The sequence below is a fragment of the Podarcis cretensis genome (genome assembly GCF_951804945.1).
Source record: "Podarcis cretensis genome assembly, chromosome: 3".
NCBI classification, from domain to species: domain Eukaryota; kingdom Metazoa; phylum Chordata; class Lepidosauria; order Squamata; family Lacertidae; genus Podarcis; species Podarcis cretensis.
Genome location: NC_137172.1, coordinates 90,390,995 through 90,410,222, shown reverse-complemented (window position 1 = coordinate 90,410,222; position 19,228 = coordinate 90,390,995). Strand labels below are relative to the sequence as shown.

At 42.4% G+C, this 19,228-nt stretch overlaps 1 protein-coding gene across 4 annotated transcripts in view; it reads right to left on the bottom strand.

Moving 5' to 3' along the window:
• EYS (eyes shut homolog) overlaps positions 1 to 19,228 on the bottom strand; it is a 490,906-nt gene that overhangs the window by 349,525 nt on the left and 122,153 nt on the right. For all 4 annotated transcript variants that reach the window (XM_079970286.1, XM_079970287.1, XM_079970288.1 and 1 more), the window contains 2 exons: positions 3,288 to 3,459; positions 2,512 to 2,590 (listed from right to left, as the gene is read on the bottom strand). In XM_079970286.1, coding sequence (XP_079826412.1) covers positions 2,512 to 2,590; positions 3,288 to 3,459 — 251 coding nt within the window. The remainder of the gene's footprint in view (positions 1 to 2,511; positions 2,591 to 3,287; positions 3,460 to 19,228) is intronic.

The window sequence follows — 19,228 nt, the reverse complement described above, 5'->3', positions numbered from 1 at the left end:
CTGCTTCCACCCAACACTCACAGACAAAGGCCCTTACTTGGAAGTAAGAGAGAGATCTTTACTTGATCAAATAAGGCTCAGCAGTGGACGTAGTACTTAGGAGTCCAAATCCTGAAGTTCAGGAGCCCCAATCCTGGAGTTCAGGAGCATGGCAAGAAGTTCAGAACTTGATAGAAGCAATAAAGACGTCCCAACAAATCCCCCACCCCTCCTGCCAAGCTTTTGCCTTGTGGGAATATCATATTTGGAAGCATATACTCCTGTTGGGATGGGTGGGTCTCCTTCCATCTGTGAAGGTTGCACCAAGACTGCACTCTCCTGCTTAGACTCCTGTTCAGTAACTGCCACCTAGCTTCCTCCCATGACTGATCAAAGCCCTCCACAACCTCTGCTGAAGCTTCTAGGTCTGCAGGAAGATTGGAGGAGAAATCCACCATCTCTGCTGCCCTTTCCAAAGTGACTGAAGTTGGGGTGGAAAGAGGAGATCCTCCTCCAGCTTAGGTTCTCCCAGTTCAGCTACTCCTGATTCTTCTAGCCCATTCTAGACTACTACAGCTGGAGCAAAGGCCTGGAAGCCCTTCTATTCCACCAAATCTGGATTGCGATCTGGATCAGGTTTCCTGCACTGGCAATTTTAGAAAAAACCTGTGCTCATAGGCAACGTAGACTGCATTTGAAAATTATCTTTTGTTTTGAAAATCTAAATGTCTCCTCCCTGCTCCCCAAATGTAACACCATTAATCAGGGAAACAACACAAACATAAAGCAGTTCTGCTAGTACTACAGAAGGAATCAGCATCTGTTCCTTAATGAATTAAGTTACAAGGTCTGCAGAAAATTTAATGCCTCTTTTGGAACAAATGAGAATGGAAAATCAAATAAGTCAGGCTCCCTAAAGAAAAGTCACAAACATTAACCGGAGATAATTACACAGGGACACATTTCTGAAGAGTAACAAAAAAGCCAAGGTGGAAGAACTTGTGCAGATGACTGTCATTTCCGGGATGAGTCACACTGCTTCAGGATTCCTGAGTCCTACCATCCTCCCTCATATAACTAGCTACTTTCTGAGACGGAATGCAGTGAAACCACTTGGGCCAGTATGAATATTTATCATGCATTTTTATACCACTCTTCAGTGATATTCCCAGGGAAGTTTACCAAAAAAAGAATATAAACAATTAAAATGTAAATACGGGGGGGGGGGCACACAGTAAACTAAAAGCCACAGCAATAACAAAATAACAGAGAAAAGGGAGCACTTCTTAAATTCATTATTAGAAGCCGTCATGGAGAAAAGAAACTTGATTTTACCTGGTTGCATTGTTTGCATCCGGTCAAACCTACAACCTGGTCAAGCTACTGTGTTCAGACCACAAGTGCAGGAAGACACACAGTAGGATAGCAGCAATGCAGTGTTCATTATTGCCTATGGTTTGTCCTGGTTCTGTTTACTAGTAAGCTGCCTTGCCCTGTGTGCCACCAGCCCCAGTTACAACCAGCCACTACTGATATGTTTCACTTTGCTAATGGCATCTCAAAAAGAGTCTAGGAACAACTGTTTGTTTTCAAGATCTAAATGTTGAACTTGTGGTATGCTACAACCCGCATGGCATCAGGAATATGATGAATTAAAACAGCTAATTAGTTCATATTATGCTCTGGTGACATGGTCGACTCACTGACATGCTTACTGAATATCCAAAGCAATAGGAAAAGTTCAAAAGAATACAGAGCTCTGACTGCAGGTAGTAAATAGAGTATGAATGTAAATCCCCAGTGACCTATCAAATTACTGAATGGTTTCATATAGCAAGCACTATGATATCCCTACGAACAATTATAACAAAAGGTTTTCTAGCACAAATGTGCTACATATTGAGTCAATTAATGCTTTAAACAGGAAACAGAAACAATCCATTAAGCCAGGATCCTGTTTCCTATTGTGGCTAACCATGCGGCTCAAAGAAGCTCAAAAGAAGGACTTGAAATCAGCAGTCCTCATCCACTGCTAGTGAACAGCAACTTGTATTCAGTGACACATTCTGGTCACAACCACACCTTACATTGAAAGCACATGGCTTCCCCCCAAAAAAAAAACCATGGGAGCTCAGCCTTAAGGGTGCTCAGTGAGGGGTGAACTAGGATTCTTTGGTCGTGAACTTTAAATGCATTGTGTGGATGTGACCCTTATGCTGAAGGCAGCTACTGTGAAAGGACCTGGAACATGCAGTTTGTTCCCTTTAGGCACCATCACTGCACATCAGTCCTTTGAGTATTAATGCTTTTCCTGCACTTTGTAGTGAATGGAGGGAAAACACTGCAGCCTTTCTCCCCCTGAGGCACTGGCTCTAATAATATGGTTGCCCCTGATGACCAGACTACTGAAACTTTTGTACCCTTGCCACCTCCTCGGTGTTGAGAACCCAGGGAGTACTTCTTTTGTAAAGAGCTTTGGTATTTTATGGGTTCGTGTGTGCAAATGGCCTCTGCTTTAATGAGAAGACTTACGTTAACGTCAATTTCACATCTTGAACTGGTCCACCCCGCTTCGCAGTTGCACCGATACCCATCAATGAGGTCAATGCATCTGAAAAAGAACATCAAGGTCACTTGCCACACTTGCACAACACAGCTTCATTCACATTAATCCGTTGTATTCATACACAAATCTCAGGCTAATCCTGTACGTACTCCACTCGACGTAATAGAAGTTGCCCCTATAACTGTATTGTGTCATGACCAAAGACCCTTTAGTACAGCATCTGCTTTGCATGCAGAAGATCTCAGGTTCAATCCCTGGTATCTGCAGGTACGGCTGGAGTACCATTGCCAGTCCTTGCAGAAAATACTGAGTTGGCTAGACAAATAGTCCAACTTGGAAAAAGGAAGCTTCTTATGTTCTTTGTTCCTAAGTATTTTAAACCTCCACACATATGCTTGCGCTCCAAAGAAGAATCCTCTTTCAACCTGCTCGCATGCAAAGGCTGAAGAACTCCTTGCAAGTATATTAAAGTCTAATTAATGCACAGTTATTGAAAATTACTTTATGTTATTGCACTCGAATGAAAGAAGAAATGAGATAATGTACCCACTATATTGCATTAGCTTAAACTGGCAACATCTGTCATCCTTTAACTGTGGCTGTACTTTTACTTTATGGAACAGCATAATTAGAAGTATCTTCAGCAACCTTCCCTGACATTAAATCTTAAATGTTGCTAGTTCTTCTTCCCCTTCCCCTTCTTTTCTTATGGGTAATAATAGTAAAAGATGAAAATAGCCACCTTCCATGAAGACAAGGCGCTGACAAACATTCATCAGCATTTGTTTCACAGTTTATTCCAATAAAACCACTTCGGCAGTAGCACTTATAGTAGCTGATGCCATCGACGCAGCTTCCATTGTTGAGACAAGGTCTTGAAACGCATTCATCTATATCCACTTCACACTGGTTGCCTGGGCGGGGAACACACATAAAGACAACAGTACAATCAAAACACTATGTACTTAAAAATATATATCCATTTATTTATTTATATATGGTGGGGGCAGACATTGTATGCATTTAAGCCTGCAGCTCTAGCCTAGATGTATATAATTAAGCTACAGCAGCATAGCAGAGTTTCTTAAGTGCAAAAATACCATGGAAGCAACACTAGATTATGAGAAGGCTGCAGTGATGCAAACTACTCATATTCTAATGTTCCCCCTGTAGCAATTTAAGACACCTAACTTCAGAGATAATTTCTAGAGCAGTGTGGAATCCAGACACTGGGAAGCCATAGGACACTAATCTGGGAATATATGAATTGGGCCCTGTTGTCACCATCGAGTTCAGCCTCACTGGTCTTTTCAGCATCCCTGCAAGTGCTTTAACTCCAGTATTAACTCCTACATTTCCTGGGCAGCGTGCTAAGCAATGACTTAAACACACAGAAAAAGACAATTTTAGTTTGCGTGATATGTATCCTTTGCTCACATGCCACATTCACTTTGCATAATGACAGCAGAACCCCAAACATGCAGATAATTTTCTCATCTCTAACTTAACTCCTACCATCCAAAAGCACACCCTGAATTTGGACCATGTAGTAGAGCCTGGCTGAAGCAAAATACCATCCTTATAGCACTACCACTGCTAACAGCACTCATGAATTGAATCCTGCCCTATGATTCCATGACAGATGACAGTAAACTAGATGTACAGAATCAGCAGGATTCCAAAAATTTCCACGTATTTTACTGAGTTGCTGGTAAGCAGATTTATTCCTTCCCGGTATTATTCACTGGGAAAATTCTTCAAGTTATCTCATTAACACATTGCTAAATCCTATCAGACAACATGTAAATAAACCCAGTGTTGTTGATTTTATACATATTTCTGTATGTATGAACACAATGTGCTTCATATAGCATCCCACACAACAGAGGGAAAAAACACCTTATGTATGATGTACAGTAAGCCTATAACTCAGGTGGGGGTTACGTGCCAGGGATTGCACCTAAAGCAAAAATTGTGTATAGTCAAAACCCATTGGGTTCAATGGTCGGTGGGATTACCAAATCATTTTTCCTGGAACTCTGCCCACTTTCCACCCCCTTTATATTTATTTATTGATTTGCCACACATGTAAAGCTGAATGTGCACAAGTTAACTGGGCATAAATTGTGGGCTTACTGTATAGAAAACATATCTGTGTGCTCTCTTGTGTGCCAAACTAGCTACTTTCTCCCTGCAGGCCAGCAATAGGAAGATATTCTACATATATAAATCAAATTCCAGTAGGAGGCTTTCTTGATCTGTTGTTGTAAAGAAGAGGTGATAAAATGTTGTTAGGATACAGACAAAGAAGTCGAGCTCCACAATACTCTCCCTTTGAGCATCTGCTTCACCTGCATAAACTCCAAATACTTTCTTTTGAAGTCATTCACTTCTGTACATCAGAGGGTTGAAAATTCTTCTATAGTGTCAAGCTTGCAGGGGATGGGACTTCAAAAGAACAGTTACTCTATCTCTCTGGTCTTTGGCTATCCCACTGCATATACGCTCCAAACCTAAAGCAAACAATTTTCCTCCTACTTCTCATGCTTTGATGAGGTCATAATGGCACTCTCTTCCCATATATATATTCTTTTTAATTGGACTTTCAGTTTGTCACACTTGCATATATATCTCATAATTTATAATTAGTTGCAGTGCTAATATTAATTAGGAATTGTTTTAGGAATTGTGTGCATGATCTCTCACATGCTACAACTTTCTCTCTCTGCAATTCAACAAGTGCAGCCCTTACAAAAAACACTAAATGAATTGGAATAAACTGCCATAACTAAGGAAATCATGAATATATCTGATTAGATCTATCCTGGGGGGAAAAAATCAAGTTCCCTTACTATAGAGTCTTGCAGAGACACAATTTCTTCCTTTCACATTAGCCCAGCTAATGGAGCATCTCATGTAAAAGGTGGAGGTCTGTGTATTGAGAATTGGGGGTGGTGAGTTCAAATCTACTAATTTACTCTTGTTTGTAGTATTATTAATCATTATCATGCTCAGTGCTGGGCTTGCACTATCCTGCTATTTTAAATTAAAGCCTGAATTTTTTTTTAGCAAAAAACTTGTGAGCTCACAACTGACCTTTTAGACAATATGAATTGCACTTGATTGGAAGACTGAAGGAGTCAAGTCACAGATTAGTTACAATACCACCACTTATATGGCAGATTTAAGTTAGAATGTATTCTTGGACCAAAGCTCACAATTGGAAAAGAAATTATTACAGAATAAGGATAAACTTTTGTATAAAATGTATAACTTTTTATTAGAATGGGAAACAAAAGATGAGCTAGTTAAAGATCTAAACCAATGGGAGAAACTCTGGGAAAATGACCTAAAATTTACTGTGTGTTATTCACTGAAAGAGAGCTATTTGAAAATGATTCATAGATGGTATTTAACTCTGAGTTGGTTGGCAAATATGTATCAAGTAGAATCAGACTTGTGTTGGAAATGTAAAGAAATTAAGGGAACTTTTTTTCATATGTGGTGGGCATGTAAAAAGGTAGAAGAATATTGGGAAATGATTTATAATGAAATGGGGGGGGGGAGTTGAAAATTACTTTCCCAAAAACTTGGGTAGCATTACTATTCACAGCTTAATTTTTACATGGAATAACTAGCCTCTGAAACATCTTGCCTTAATACAAGTTTTTGACATCCTGGATGGGAGTCACTTCTAAAATTTATGTTCCTAATTGTGGGGTGTGGAGGTATGTGTACACATTTATACATATATCAAGATACAGTCAATATATCATATATTAATATGATTATTTGGAAATGACAAATAATTTGCAAATGAAGAAAAGACCAAAACAGAAAATATGCAGAGTTAGGTTGCTAAATTCTTATCAACCCCAGTGGGATTTGCATTTAACATGGAGGTAAGTGAATTGTTGCCCATACCAATTATAATCCTGAAACACAACAATTCATTTAAATTGGAGGAAGGAAGGTTATTCAGGTAGCAGCAGCGCTTTGCTGAGGCTCTTCAGCCTCCCAGCTAACAGCTGATGTGTGGGAAAGCTGCGCCTCAGCTGAGCAAGCTCCCAGCTGCTCCTGTTCTCGTGAGCAGGAGAGATGGGTGGGTGGGTTGGAGCTTGTTAAGCTGCTCAGCTGAGGCATGGAAGCCCCTCTTTGCCTCAGCTGAGCACTCTCAGCAATTGGCCTGGGAGATACATCCTCAGTATGAGGGCCACAGCACAATGGCGGCGTCACCTGTTGGTATATTGCGAGTGAAACTGCCATTGTTCCTTACTCCCCCTGTCACCAGCAAACAACCGTATGCCCCTCAGTGAAGCAGTATGAAGAAACCGCCCACCCGTGCCTCAGCTGCCTCTGCACATGCAGACTGCCTCTTCCTCCTGGGAGAAAGGAGTAGCCTGCCTACTTCCTGCCTGCCCATGTGGCAGCTGTGCGAACAGAGCCTGACACAAGCTGCCTCTGACTCGTGAGGAGACCCCCACCCAAGCCCAAAGATGGGCTCTGGGGTGGGTCTTCTGAGGGAGGAGCATCCCAGCACTTTTTGGTCTAGAAAAGAGCACTGGTCATACCTTACTTAAGAAATAAAACTGTCTCTGTTGGGGTGGGGCAGCAGTCACAAATCTGACACAAACTATTGTTATACTTTCATAGCTCGGCTGCCATTTTGCTTCATTCTTCTCTGGCAATCAAGCTCCAGGCCATACATCCGGTTTGCTTGTGAGCAGGCAACATTCCACCTAAACAGGTTGGCAACTGTATAGTCAGCCAGGTACACAATGTTTACACATTGGGAATGGGAGCTGAAAGTCAGCCCTGGCACAAAACAAACAAACATAATCAGGAAAGCATTTTTTTTTCTACCGCGTTTACAAGCTTCGTTGGAGGAATTCGCTGGCATAGCCCTAGTCACTTTTAAGGAGCAACAGGAAAGCCATACTATTCAAATAAATAAATGCTTTGACCACCTGTGCTGGCATGGGCTGAATCTGTACCTTTGAGGGAGAAGAGAGGAAAACAAAGCAATCAATTCCTTCACTTTGTTATCACCACTACCACCAAGTAGATTCCTCCCTTAGCTGCCTCAACCAGTGCTTTTTCTCTAGAAAAATAGGTGCTAGTACTCACCATGAAGTTGTTACAGTAAGTGCCACACAAAAGCACTGTTCCTAAAGCTTTGGACTTTAAATTGTCTCAATCTGCTGTCTATAGTAGGTATATTGGTATGACCCTTAGGCATGGAGTGAATGACAAGACCTCAGTCCAATTCCAATGCCACCCTGCCAAAAAACAAAAACAAAAAAAAACAAACAAACCCTAACTAACAAACTAGGCTTTTACTCAAAGTTTTAGTAAGGCAACAAGGAAAGATTAGAGTGTAGGTCATGTAAAACTCTCTGCAAAGTTGAGAAAGCACCTAACCCAACAAACAGTGGAAACACTTTTCTCACTGGATCAGGGAGCTTTCTGCAGTTACGCAGAGCCAAGTTAAGTTTCTTGGTGTACGCTTACGGTGAATTGCAGAAGCCATTCCAGCTTCTGAAATCCCTTCCAGCATTTTGTCCTGATGGCGGTATTGCCCAGGGGCACTGCATTACTGTTGATGTGTGTTGCAAACAGGCTCTCCAACATCTGTATCCCTTGTGAGGTGCGATTGCCAAGAGATGCCTTTTGGTGTACACACAGGTAGTACTGCCATCATCCGTGTTTTAATACCTTAGTTTGAAGACATGAAAACTCATACTATATATTAAAGAGGAAAAAGAGAGAGACCTACACCAGCCCTCCTACTAGCTCAGCTGCGCTGGGCAGAACTGTCATCAGCATGGGTGAGATTGTCCAAGTCAAGGCTTGTTACTACTAGCCCTTGCAAATGAGCTGTTGCTATTTTAAATCTATCCAGTTTGGCAGCACCCCTTGCCCTCCTCTCTGTGCTTCCAATGACACTAGTACATATGAACATAGGAAGCTGTTCTTATACTGAGTCATACCATTGGTCCATCTAGCTCAGTATTGTCAACACTGGTTGGTTGTGGTTCTCCAGGTTTCAGAAATGGGAGGAGGGGTCACTGCAGACCTACCTGAATATGCCAGTGATATGACCGGTACCCATAACCATGCATGCAAAGAGGCCACACTCTTTGGCCATTTAAGGTGCCAGAGCCTCACTTCCAGCACCCTTGGCTGGCTGGCTGATAGCAAGAGCTGAGAATATGACTGGGATGTCAGGATTAAGCTCCCCATCCTGGTATAAATCACGCCACATTTGATGAAAGCACTGCCGCTTACATGCTTTCAAAGCACAGACAGAGTAAGACACAGCAGCAGCGCTGCAACTATTTTGGTTCAGTGCTGCCTTTGGTCTTTCAATTCCCTCACTTGTAAGGTCCTTATTCTTCAATGTCTGGAAGAAACCTCCTAGGGGAGTTTTGGAAGCCACAATCAATACTGTCACTAAGTTGTCACAATGCCTGAAGTAAATTTGTATTTGAGGGAGAGCAGCCAGCTTTAAGAAAAGCAGGGGGGACCTGAAGTGGTGTTGATGGGAAGGGAAAAACACTCTGACAATATAGTTAAAGATCCTGATCTAACACATTTGGCCTCTGGTCATTTGAGAAACTCTGAATTTACAGAGTTGCTATTAATCCTGAACTCTGAAGTACCTAGACTAACAAGAATTGCCTTCTATTCAATCTAGCACATCAGAAAACTAAAATCACTTATGTGGGGTAACATGCCAGGCTTTGCGAAATGTGCATCAATAGCAGCTAGGCTCTTACTGATGTTGTGAGAGTAAATGAAAGAAAAATATAGGGACTTTAAGCACTGCAGAATGGAGCAGCCTGCCTTCCCATGAAGAAAAGGCTATCCAAAAAGGATATTCACTATACATGCAGATCCTGCTTACCAAACACAGTGTGTTCCCAGGAAATTGTTCATAAGGCAAGCATTCACATAATGAGCTGACAATTTGCATTACTTCCTATGGGAACATTTCCAATTCATTATCCCACCCCCTGTCATGATTTCTTCCTAAAATGGCTGCAGCAAACCAGCAAAATAGAGACAAAGGAAAAAACTGATTTGTCTGATCTCCCCTGCTCTCTGGTTTGTCCAGTCTTTCTCACACCTCCCTCTCTCCATGGTTTCTGTCCAAAAATGGTGGCCACTGACCAGCAAAGCAGAAACAAGTACGAAAGTGAGGAAACTCCAACTGTTCAGATATCAGAATCAGCCATATTTGTAGTGTAGTTTTGATACAATTCCTTATTTTTGGATAAGGGAATTTTCGGATAGCAGGACCTGCCCATACATTATTTCTGTGATCAAATCACTCTATGGTATTAAGAAATGTCCACACTTTACATTCAACAAGTGTATAATCTATGCACCTATTTACACAAATAGTTGAGCTGTACACATGTACAGTAATTCACATATAATGGTAAAGAAGTGCAGTCTGTGTACCTAGGCATCAAATAACCGAGCTGTACAAATGAACAAGTATACACTCTTTCACAGAAACACTTATGCATGTGTAGAGAGAGCTTGCACCTGTGTTCAAAATGTGAACAAGCCTACATATAGTTCACATGTTACATTCAACAGGTGTGCCGTCTGTAAACCGTCTTTTGCACAAACACTTGCACATGTGTAGAAGCAGATTGTGCCTCTGTTCCATGTAATGTGTGAAAGAGCCTATAGTTAAATCATGCACAACATGCACAGCAGGACCTTATCAGCAAAAGTGCCACCAGAAGGGGCTGGTGAGGTAATGCAGGTGGGCTCCATTGTTCTCCTGGCTTCCTAACACAGCAAGTTGCTGCTGCTTACCGAGAAGGTGAGGGGGAAGTGTAGGGAGCTCAGTGTGCTGCATAGTGGCAGGAGCATCAAATCAGCTCTGCCACCAAGCTCTCCCTCTTATGTCATCTGTTCCCTTTGTACATTTATTTTTCCAAAAATGTCAAAATATTGCTGCAAATAAATTTGCAATAAACTTGTACATAACGTAGTAATGTGCACTGAAAAATTATGAAAACATTCTAATGAACCATCTTAATTCCTACAGATCAATAATAATCATAAAATACTTTCTGCTCTTCATGGGTATAAGAAACTTAAGGAGGGAAAGTTACTATATTGATTGTGCAATTACTTAAAATTTATAGACGGGTCTTATAAGAGCAAAGTTGGCTTTATTTTATTGCATTATACTACAACCACACCTCCTGCAAGTCTCCAAGTAGACACCACCTTATTGCAAACCCTGCAAAGAAAACAAACATGTTTTCCCCCCTTTCACTGTTTCAGGGCTTCAAACTGAGTTAAGTAGTAGCATCAACTGATTACAACGCCATTAGGTCCACTATGTTCATTAAAGTTAGAGCTGGAAGAAATAGCGCAAGCATCAGGGTGGGTGATTGGGATGGAGAGGAAAATGCTCCAAGAGACATTTAATTGGAATTCTTTCATTCCACAGAAACTTCTGCAAGAAACAGCAAACATTTAGCATCAAAGTGAGCCGGCAAATGAGAGAGGACAGAAAATCACCTCAGTGCAGCAAGGACAACAAAGAAAAGTTAGAAAACGAATGAAAGACAGCCCTTTAAATCAATAATCAGAAAGAATGCAATATTACTGGGTGGCATGCATATGTATTTGTTTATACTATATATCCCACCCCCTAGCCAAAGATTTTCACGGCTGAGTACAAATCCAACTACAGTTCAGTAGTGGGGGGTGGGAGTGGGCAATAAATATTTTTAAAGCACAAGCTGCAGTCATTACAAAGTGAGGCTATCATTAAACACTAATAACCAGGTTTTAACCTGGTGCCCAAATGGAAGCAGGGTCGCTTAACAATCCCTCTTCTCAGGGAACTCTGGGGATTGTAGCTTAGTGAGGGGAATGGGGATGTCTTCTAACAACTCTCAGCAGCCTTAACGAACCACAGTTCACAGGATTCTTTGGGGGAAACCATGTCTATTATAGTGCTGTAATAGTGCTTTAAATGTATTATGGGGATGAGGTCTTGAGTCTTTCAAGGTGCCGCAAGGCACTTTGTTCTTTTTGCTGCAACAGACTAATCCCCCAGGAAACAGTTAAACAATAGTTAATAGAAGTCGTGCCTGAAGGGAGCTGTCTTGCTGTGTTCATTTTATCAGCCAAGTCTCAAAAATGTCCTCAAGACAAGAGAATTACCATACAAATGAGCTTGTTGTGTGCTTGGACCTTGCTAGCCATGTGTATTTGCCTATAAAGCACAGCGAGGGTGCTTATGGACTGGCATACTGCATGTTCTGACAGGTGCTTCCTTCTCCCTGGCACTCCATGAGATCCATAGAGAATTCTGATGGGAAAGGGGCATCATCAGAGCAAGGAAAGCTCCCTCCTCTGAAGGGCTGGCAAAAGGGGATTTGTCAATAACTGGGTTGTAATCAGTTAATTGCTGGAAGAAATATCAACAACCTCAGATATGCAGATGACACAATCTTGATGACAGAAAGTGAGGAGGAATTAAAGAACCTTTTAATGAGGGTGAAAGAGGAGAGCGCAAAATATGGTCTGAAGCTCAACATCAAAAAAACGAAGATCATGGCCACTGGTCCCATCACCTCCTGGCAAATAGAAGGGGAAGAAATAGAAGCAGTGAGAGATTTTACTTTTTTGGGCTCCATGATCACTGCAGATGGTGACAGCAGTCACGAAATTAAAAGACGCCTGCTCCTTGGGAGAAAGGCGATGGCAAACCTAGACAGCATCTTAAAAAGCAGAGACATCACCTTGCCAACAAAGGTCCGTATAGTTAAAGCCATGGTTTTCCCAGTAGTGATGTATGGAAGTGAGAGCTGGACCATCAAGAAGGCTGATCGCCAAAGAATTGATGCTTTTGAATTATGGTGCTGGAGGAGACTCTTGAGAGTCCCATGGACTGCAAGAAGATCAAATGTATCCATTCTTAAGGAAATCAGCCCTGAGTGCTCACTGGAAGGACTGATCGTGAAGTTGAGGGTCCAATACTTTGGCCACCTCATGAGAAGAGAAGACTCCCTGGAAAAGACCCTGATGTTGGGAAAGATGGAGGGCACAAGGAGAAGGGGACGACAGAGGACAAGATGGTTGGACAGTGTTCTCGGAGCTACAAACAGGAGCCTGACCAAACTGCGGGAGGCAGTGGAAGACAGGAGTGCCTGGCATGCTCTGGTCCATGGGGTCACAAAGAGTCGGACACGACTAAATGACTAAACAAAAACAAAATCAGTTAATTCTTTGCATCACACACTTAACCTTAAGCAGCAACCAGAATGTTGATCTCATTTAGGTGTACACAAGTTGTGATTCACCAAGCCAAACATGATAAAATTCCTAGTTTTTGCTCTCTGTGAAAAACAAAGGGGTGGTCAATCCCTACTTCCTGACTGAAGGGGAGCACTGAGTTCAATACCAGCTGCAGGTGTGGAAGGCCCTCGGACAACACTCTCTCTTTCCTTCAGGGATTCTGTGACCTGTCCTCACTGCCATTATCACCAGCTGCTCCTTTTCCCGGTTCTTCAGTGCAACAGCCTGATTGTTTGTGATGCAGAGCCGATAAGCAATTGGGCAGCTGCATCTAGCACTTCTCCTTATCACCACCACCATTTTCTGGGAGAAAGTGAGAGGGTGAATAAGATGGTTTCAACCAAGAGGAGAAGAAATGGGTCCAGGGAACTTGTGTATGTTCCCCCCCCTTCCTGGACCCTCTGTAGGTGCCAGACCGTTCAGATCCTTGTAAGTTTCATGAGTCCAAATTTGTGCCAGGCTGTCCTAATTTAAATTCATTCATACCAACCAATCCAACTCATCTGAAGCTTAAAAGTGGTCATATTTACAGGTACAAAGACTCCACGACACCCCAAAGGGTTGGGCCTAGCTCCTTGCGCAGCCTCTTCTAGGTGTCTGCTCCCTCCCTCTTAACGGGGAGGGTAGATTTCCCTTTAAAACTAGTGTACCTTTTATTCCAGCTCCAGCACTTCATTGCCATGTGCCTCACTATGTTAGTGGCAGCAAGTTTTTAACTTCCTTTCTCATATACGTGTTGAATAAAACCCGGCTGATAAGGTTGTTGAACCTAATATGCTATTGATTTCATCTTTGAAAGATTTATTACAGGTTAATGGCCAACTCTAAAGGCTTTGAATTTGTATTTTGGGGTCATTTACAAATTTATTGCAAGGAATTATTTTAGCTTAGTGATATTAAATCAAATTAAATGGTCGCTGTATGGAGGGGTGAAATTTGAAGTGCGAGGTCAGCTTGGAGGTAAATATATTTGCCCTGTTTTTACACAGCATAATACTTCACAGGTCACAACTTTGCCTTGCAGCAACAAGATGAAAAAGTGACTAACTTTGCCAGAAATGGGGACAAAAAGTCTAGAAATATTTGCATTCAGCAGAGTTCGGTTCACGTAGGGTGATAATTTTTTTAAACATTGATTTAAGTTAAATGTCAAATACTGCCTATGGAGCATCTTAGGGCTAGATTTGTCCTTTAATCTGAAAAGTGGTGGTATGAACAATGTGATCCTTATCACTTCAAGAAACTTTTTGATGTATTCTCTTGCAAAGTTTTATTTCCAGCACCCATGGTGTGCAGCATTAAAATAAAAGAGGATATCTCTAATATGTCAAGATTATCTAGATATTTGTATTTGGTGGGTAAGAACTATTAGTCAAGTTCTTTGGTTTTCCCTCACCTCTTTTTACACAAGGCTGAGTGGAAACTACGAAAAGGCACAACCCAGACAAAGATCAGCAAACTCCCACAGATGTGCTCAGAACTCTTCCACTGTAAATGTTCCACTGAAATTCACCAGGACTTACAAAGTAAGAAGGTACTGAATTATGGTTGGATTATATTTGCACCTGTGCTTAAAATATCAGGAGAGTGAGGTTATCCCACAAATGGCAAAATAGACTTTCGTGCATTTGTTACACAAGATTTTACATGCCAGATTTATGCAAACACCAACAAAGAAATTACTTCTTTGTATGAAATGTCATCTTGTACAAAGTGGCATTTGTTAGTATTATCATAAAGTCTGCACAATTAAAGTCTCACAAGGATGACGATAAGCATACTTCCCATAGCCGTTTTTTTGTTTGTTTGTTGATTCAACAGACAAGAGCTCAGTAATCTCTCTCAGCATATTCTCAAAAACAAAATACTGGTCTGTCATATAACTGCTAAGCCTCACATCTGAAATTCTTCACCGGTGACTCAATATCCCCTTGGACATATGGCAACATAGGTGTTGGGCTTTTAATATCACCATGTCTTGGGTGATAATGGAGCATAGAGGTTCAGTTCATCAATCACTCTGTAGCCTCCGTAAAATTGCATTATGAGTGTATGCAGGCTGTCAGGAAGTTTGTGACCTGGCAAGGTTTGTATGGAACTACTGACAGTAAAAAACTTAAACAACACAACTCACCTTGATAGACATTGCCTAGAGCTTCAGTCAGAGGTGCCAGATTGAGGGGACCCAGCGTGTGGCATGTGTGATGTCACACAAGTGACATTGTGTTGTCTGGAGAAGGCTGAGCGCTCTGGAGGAGCCAGCTGCATATGCAACACTCACCACGTGTGATGTTGCATATGTGTGCTGGGCCCCCTCAACATTGAGGGGGCCTAGCCCCTTTCCAACAAAGACTGAGGGGGTTGGAGACACATCAGCTTACTAGAGTTGGCATGCCTGGCCATAGCAACTGTATTTTTTAGGTAAAGATAAAGGACCCCTGGATGGTTACGTCCAGTCAAAGGTGACTATGAGGTGCAACGCTCATCTCACTTCAGGCTGAGGGAGCCAGCCGTTTGTCCATAGAAAGCTTTCTGAGTCATGTGGCCTAAATGATGAAACTGCTTCTGGTGCAACGGGACACTGCGACGAGTGCCAGAACACATGGCAATGCCGTTTGCTGAACCAGGCATATGTCTTAAATGCATCTAGTAAGCCTCAGGCAACATTGTTGGGCTCACTAAGCGAAGAAGACCAAGAAATTAACAATACTGATAGAATTGCTCGTCTGCATGTGGGTTTTTTTCTTTTGAAAACTATACAGTAACAAGCAGAGCAACATATTGAACATGCTACATTTGCACACAGCTCTCAGAGTCAAGGATAAAAAGGTAAAGGGACCCCTGACCATTAGGTCCAGTCGTGACCGACTCTGGGGTTGCGGCGCTCATCTCACTCTATAGGCCAAGGGAGCCGGCGTTTGTCCGCAGACAGCTTCCGGATCATGTGGCCAGCATGACTAAGCCGCTTCTGGTGAACCAGAGCAGTGCACGGAAACGCCGTTTACCTTCCCGCCGGAGCAGTACCTATTGATCTACTTGCACTTTGACGTGCTTTTGAACTGCTAGGTTGGCAGGAGCAGGGACCGAGCAATGGGAGCTCACCCCATCGCAGGGATTCGAACCGCCGACCTTCTGATTGGCAAGTCCTAGGCTCTGTGGTTTAACCCACAGCGCCACCCACGTCCCTGCCCCAGATTCAAGGATAACCTCCCACAAAAAATGCAACATGGTTTGTTTTGTTTTTAATGTAAGTTGTTGTCATGAAATGATAGTGAATGGGCTTGCTCATTTCTTCTTTGATCTGCTTTTAAGGGTCAGTTGCTTGACCATTAGCATATAATCACTTAACCACGGAGTGCTGACAATCTCCCAGAGACAGAATAGGCCTAACCGACTTATGTGCTCTGTTGTGTTTAGAGGTCCTTGGAAACAATTAGCCTCCTCTTATTTCCTGCACATGCATAGCATTATGCTTTAGCCTTTAGGTGGTAACCTTGACTACACAGATTGACATTTTCAGAATAATTTCCTAAGCAGTGGGAAGTATATGGATGATAAACAGAGGACTTTCGTGGTGGCATCCAATCAATGCTCATTTTGTTCCTTGTCTCCTAATAGCTGTGCATCCAGAACAATGTGCATTACGTTTTCATGAGAATTTACTGATATAACTTCATGCTCAGCTGCTGCAATCTGCTTTAGCATTAAAGGTAGTCTTTTCTTTAATATCCAGAGCAGAAGCAATGGACTGAGCAAGAGATTTGGGATCCCTATGCGCTGGTAACTACTTCGGCATACAAGTTCATAAGCATACTTAGTGTCATCTGAAGACACATCAGAGGCCTAATTTGGCACAAAATGTAATCACTCCACTTCAGCAGGGGGAGCTGAAAGGTACACTCCTGATTAGTTGTTTGAGATGTCTGTTGGTTGCCTATGGTGCAGAATACACATATTTGATGTACAAATACTTGACTTTTCCCTGGCCTTTACTAATTGGCTAATGAATTAAACACTTGGCTCTTTAAGAGTTTCAGCCAGTGAGTTTTAGATTTGATGTCACTTACTTAATCTGAGAGGGGATGCGGGTGGCGCTGTGGGTTAAACCACAGAGCCAAGGACTTGCCGATCAGAAGGTCGGCAGTTCGAATCCCCGCGACGGGGTGAGCTCCTGTTGCTCGGTCCCTGCTCCTGCCAACCTAGCAGTTCGAAAGCATGTCAAAGTGCAAGTAGATAAATAGGTACTGCTCTGGTGGGAAGGTAAACGGCATTTCCGTGCGCTGCTCTGGTTCGCCAGAAGTGGCTTAGTCATGCTGGCCACATGACCCGGAAGCTGTACGCCAGCTCCCTTGGCCAATAAAGTGAGATGAGTGCCGCAACCCCAGAGTCGGCCACGACTGGACCTAATGGTCAGGGGTCCCTTTACCTTTACTTAATCTGAGGGAGCCAGAACTTGACCTTACAATTTATACTATAGCAATTATACGGCATGTTCATTGCTTGTTTTTCATCAACTTTATCTAATTTATTAGATATCATATGCATAAGCCATATGTTGGGGGGAATCATGCATTATTATTATTTAAAAAGCACAGCACATCTCTAAGCACATTTACTTGGCAGTACATTTTACCACAGCTAAAAAACCATACTACATGCTTTAAAAATACTATATTCACTAGTATATGCCTTTTATGCACTTTTTTGGGGGGCGGGGTGTATTTATTTCAAAGTCACTTTTGGTTGAAAAGGCCCATTGCAAAACTGGGCAACATTAAGTAGGTTTGCCAATTTTTAAAAATCTTTTTAGTTAAAGCCACACACTAAAAGACACAGGAGTGTATCCAACATTGCACAAGCAGATTTCCACCTATTTGATTGGACTTCCCCTTCCCCTTAGCCTATGCGTGCCCCAAAATCTGCCCCGGAGGGTTTCCTAACCCTGTTGGAATAAATTTCGAGGCTATTTGCACAGGGGGCCAGGAGGTGGCAGGAGAGGAAGAGGGGGAGTTCCATTGCAGGTCTGTTATATGGAGAGCCAGTGTGGTGTAGTGGTTAAGAGCAGTAGACTTGTAATCTGGTGAACCGGGTTCGCGTCTCCGCTCCTCCACATGCAGCTGCTGGGTGACCTTGGGCTAGTCACACTTCTCTGAAGTCTCTCAGCCCCACTCATCTCACAGAGTGTTTGTTGTGGGAGAGGAAGGGAAAGGAGAATGTTAGCCGCTTTGATAAAGCGGGTTATCAAATCCAAACTCTTATATAAATGAAAGCACAACATTCCTTTGGCAATCACATAAAATGACTGCTTTCAGTCATTAGCAGGAAACCTGCCTTCACCTTTGTTCTTCTCCTGCCTCAACATTTGCTTTCCTAATATTTGTTGCTGCCACACGTGTTCTGCGTGCTCCTTTGCTGATGCAGCAGCATGTAGATGTGCTCTCATACTTGCTAAGTAACAAAAACAGGAAAACAACAACAGTGTTCAACAAATCCACCTGAATCATATAATGTGCCCCACCCGTGGGAGGTGTAGAGGTTGACCACACTAGAACGGGTATCTTCAGTGGTTGCTCCTTGTCTGTGAAGTGCTCTCTCAAGGGAGATGTTCTTGGTGCCATTGTCAATCTTTAAGTGCCAGGCTAAGACCTTTTAGTCTACTCAGGCTTTAGTAATCAAGTTGCCTCCTACTGTGGCGCTCATCTTTAAGGGGGTGGCAGACAAAAAGTAGATAAATAGGTACCACTCCAGCGGGAAGGTAAATGGCGTTTCTGTGCACTGCTCTGGTTTCAGTGTTCCGTTGCACCAGAAGCGCCTTAGTCATGCTGGCCACATGACCTGGAAAAACTGCGGACAAACACTGGCTCCCTCGGCCTATAAAGCGAGATGAGTGCCGCAACCCCAGAGTCGTCTGCAACTGGACTAAACTGTCAGGGGTCCCTTTACCCTTTTTAGACATTTCCTAATTGGAAATGCCACAGGGTGAGCATTTTGTGTATTTTGAAATGTTCATTTAAAAAAAAAAACTGGCTTAAAAATGTTTTTGTTCGTTCTGTTTTTATCTTGTCAAATCACTTTAAAAAACTTTTCTTTTCTAATAAATGATGACAATGACAATGACAGTAATGGCTATACCATGCTGAGTGTGTCTCCCCCCCTATACATCATCAATATACATTGTTCTTGCTATAGGAGCCCCCCCCCCCGTAGGAATACATACATTTTATGTGAGAGATGCCTAGGTGTTTTCACCAAAATCTCGCCACCCCAATTTACTAAGATTATGAAAAGGGACATGATTAACACAGCAATCAGGGAAATGATCTTCAGAAAACTGATCATTATACT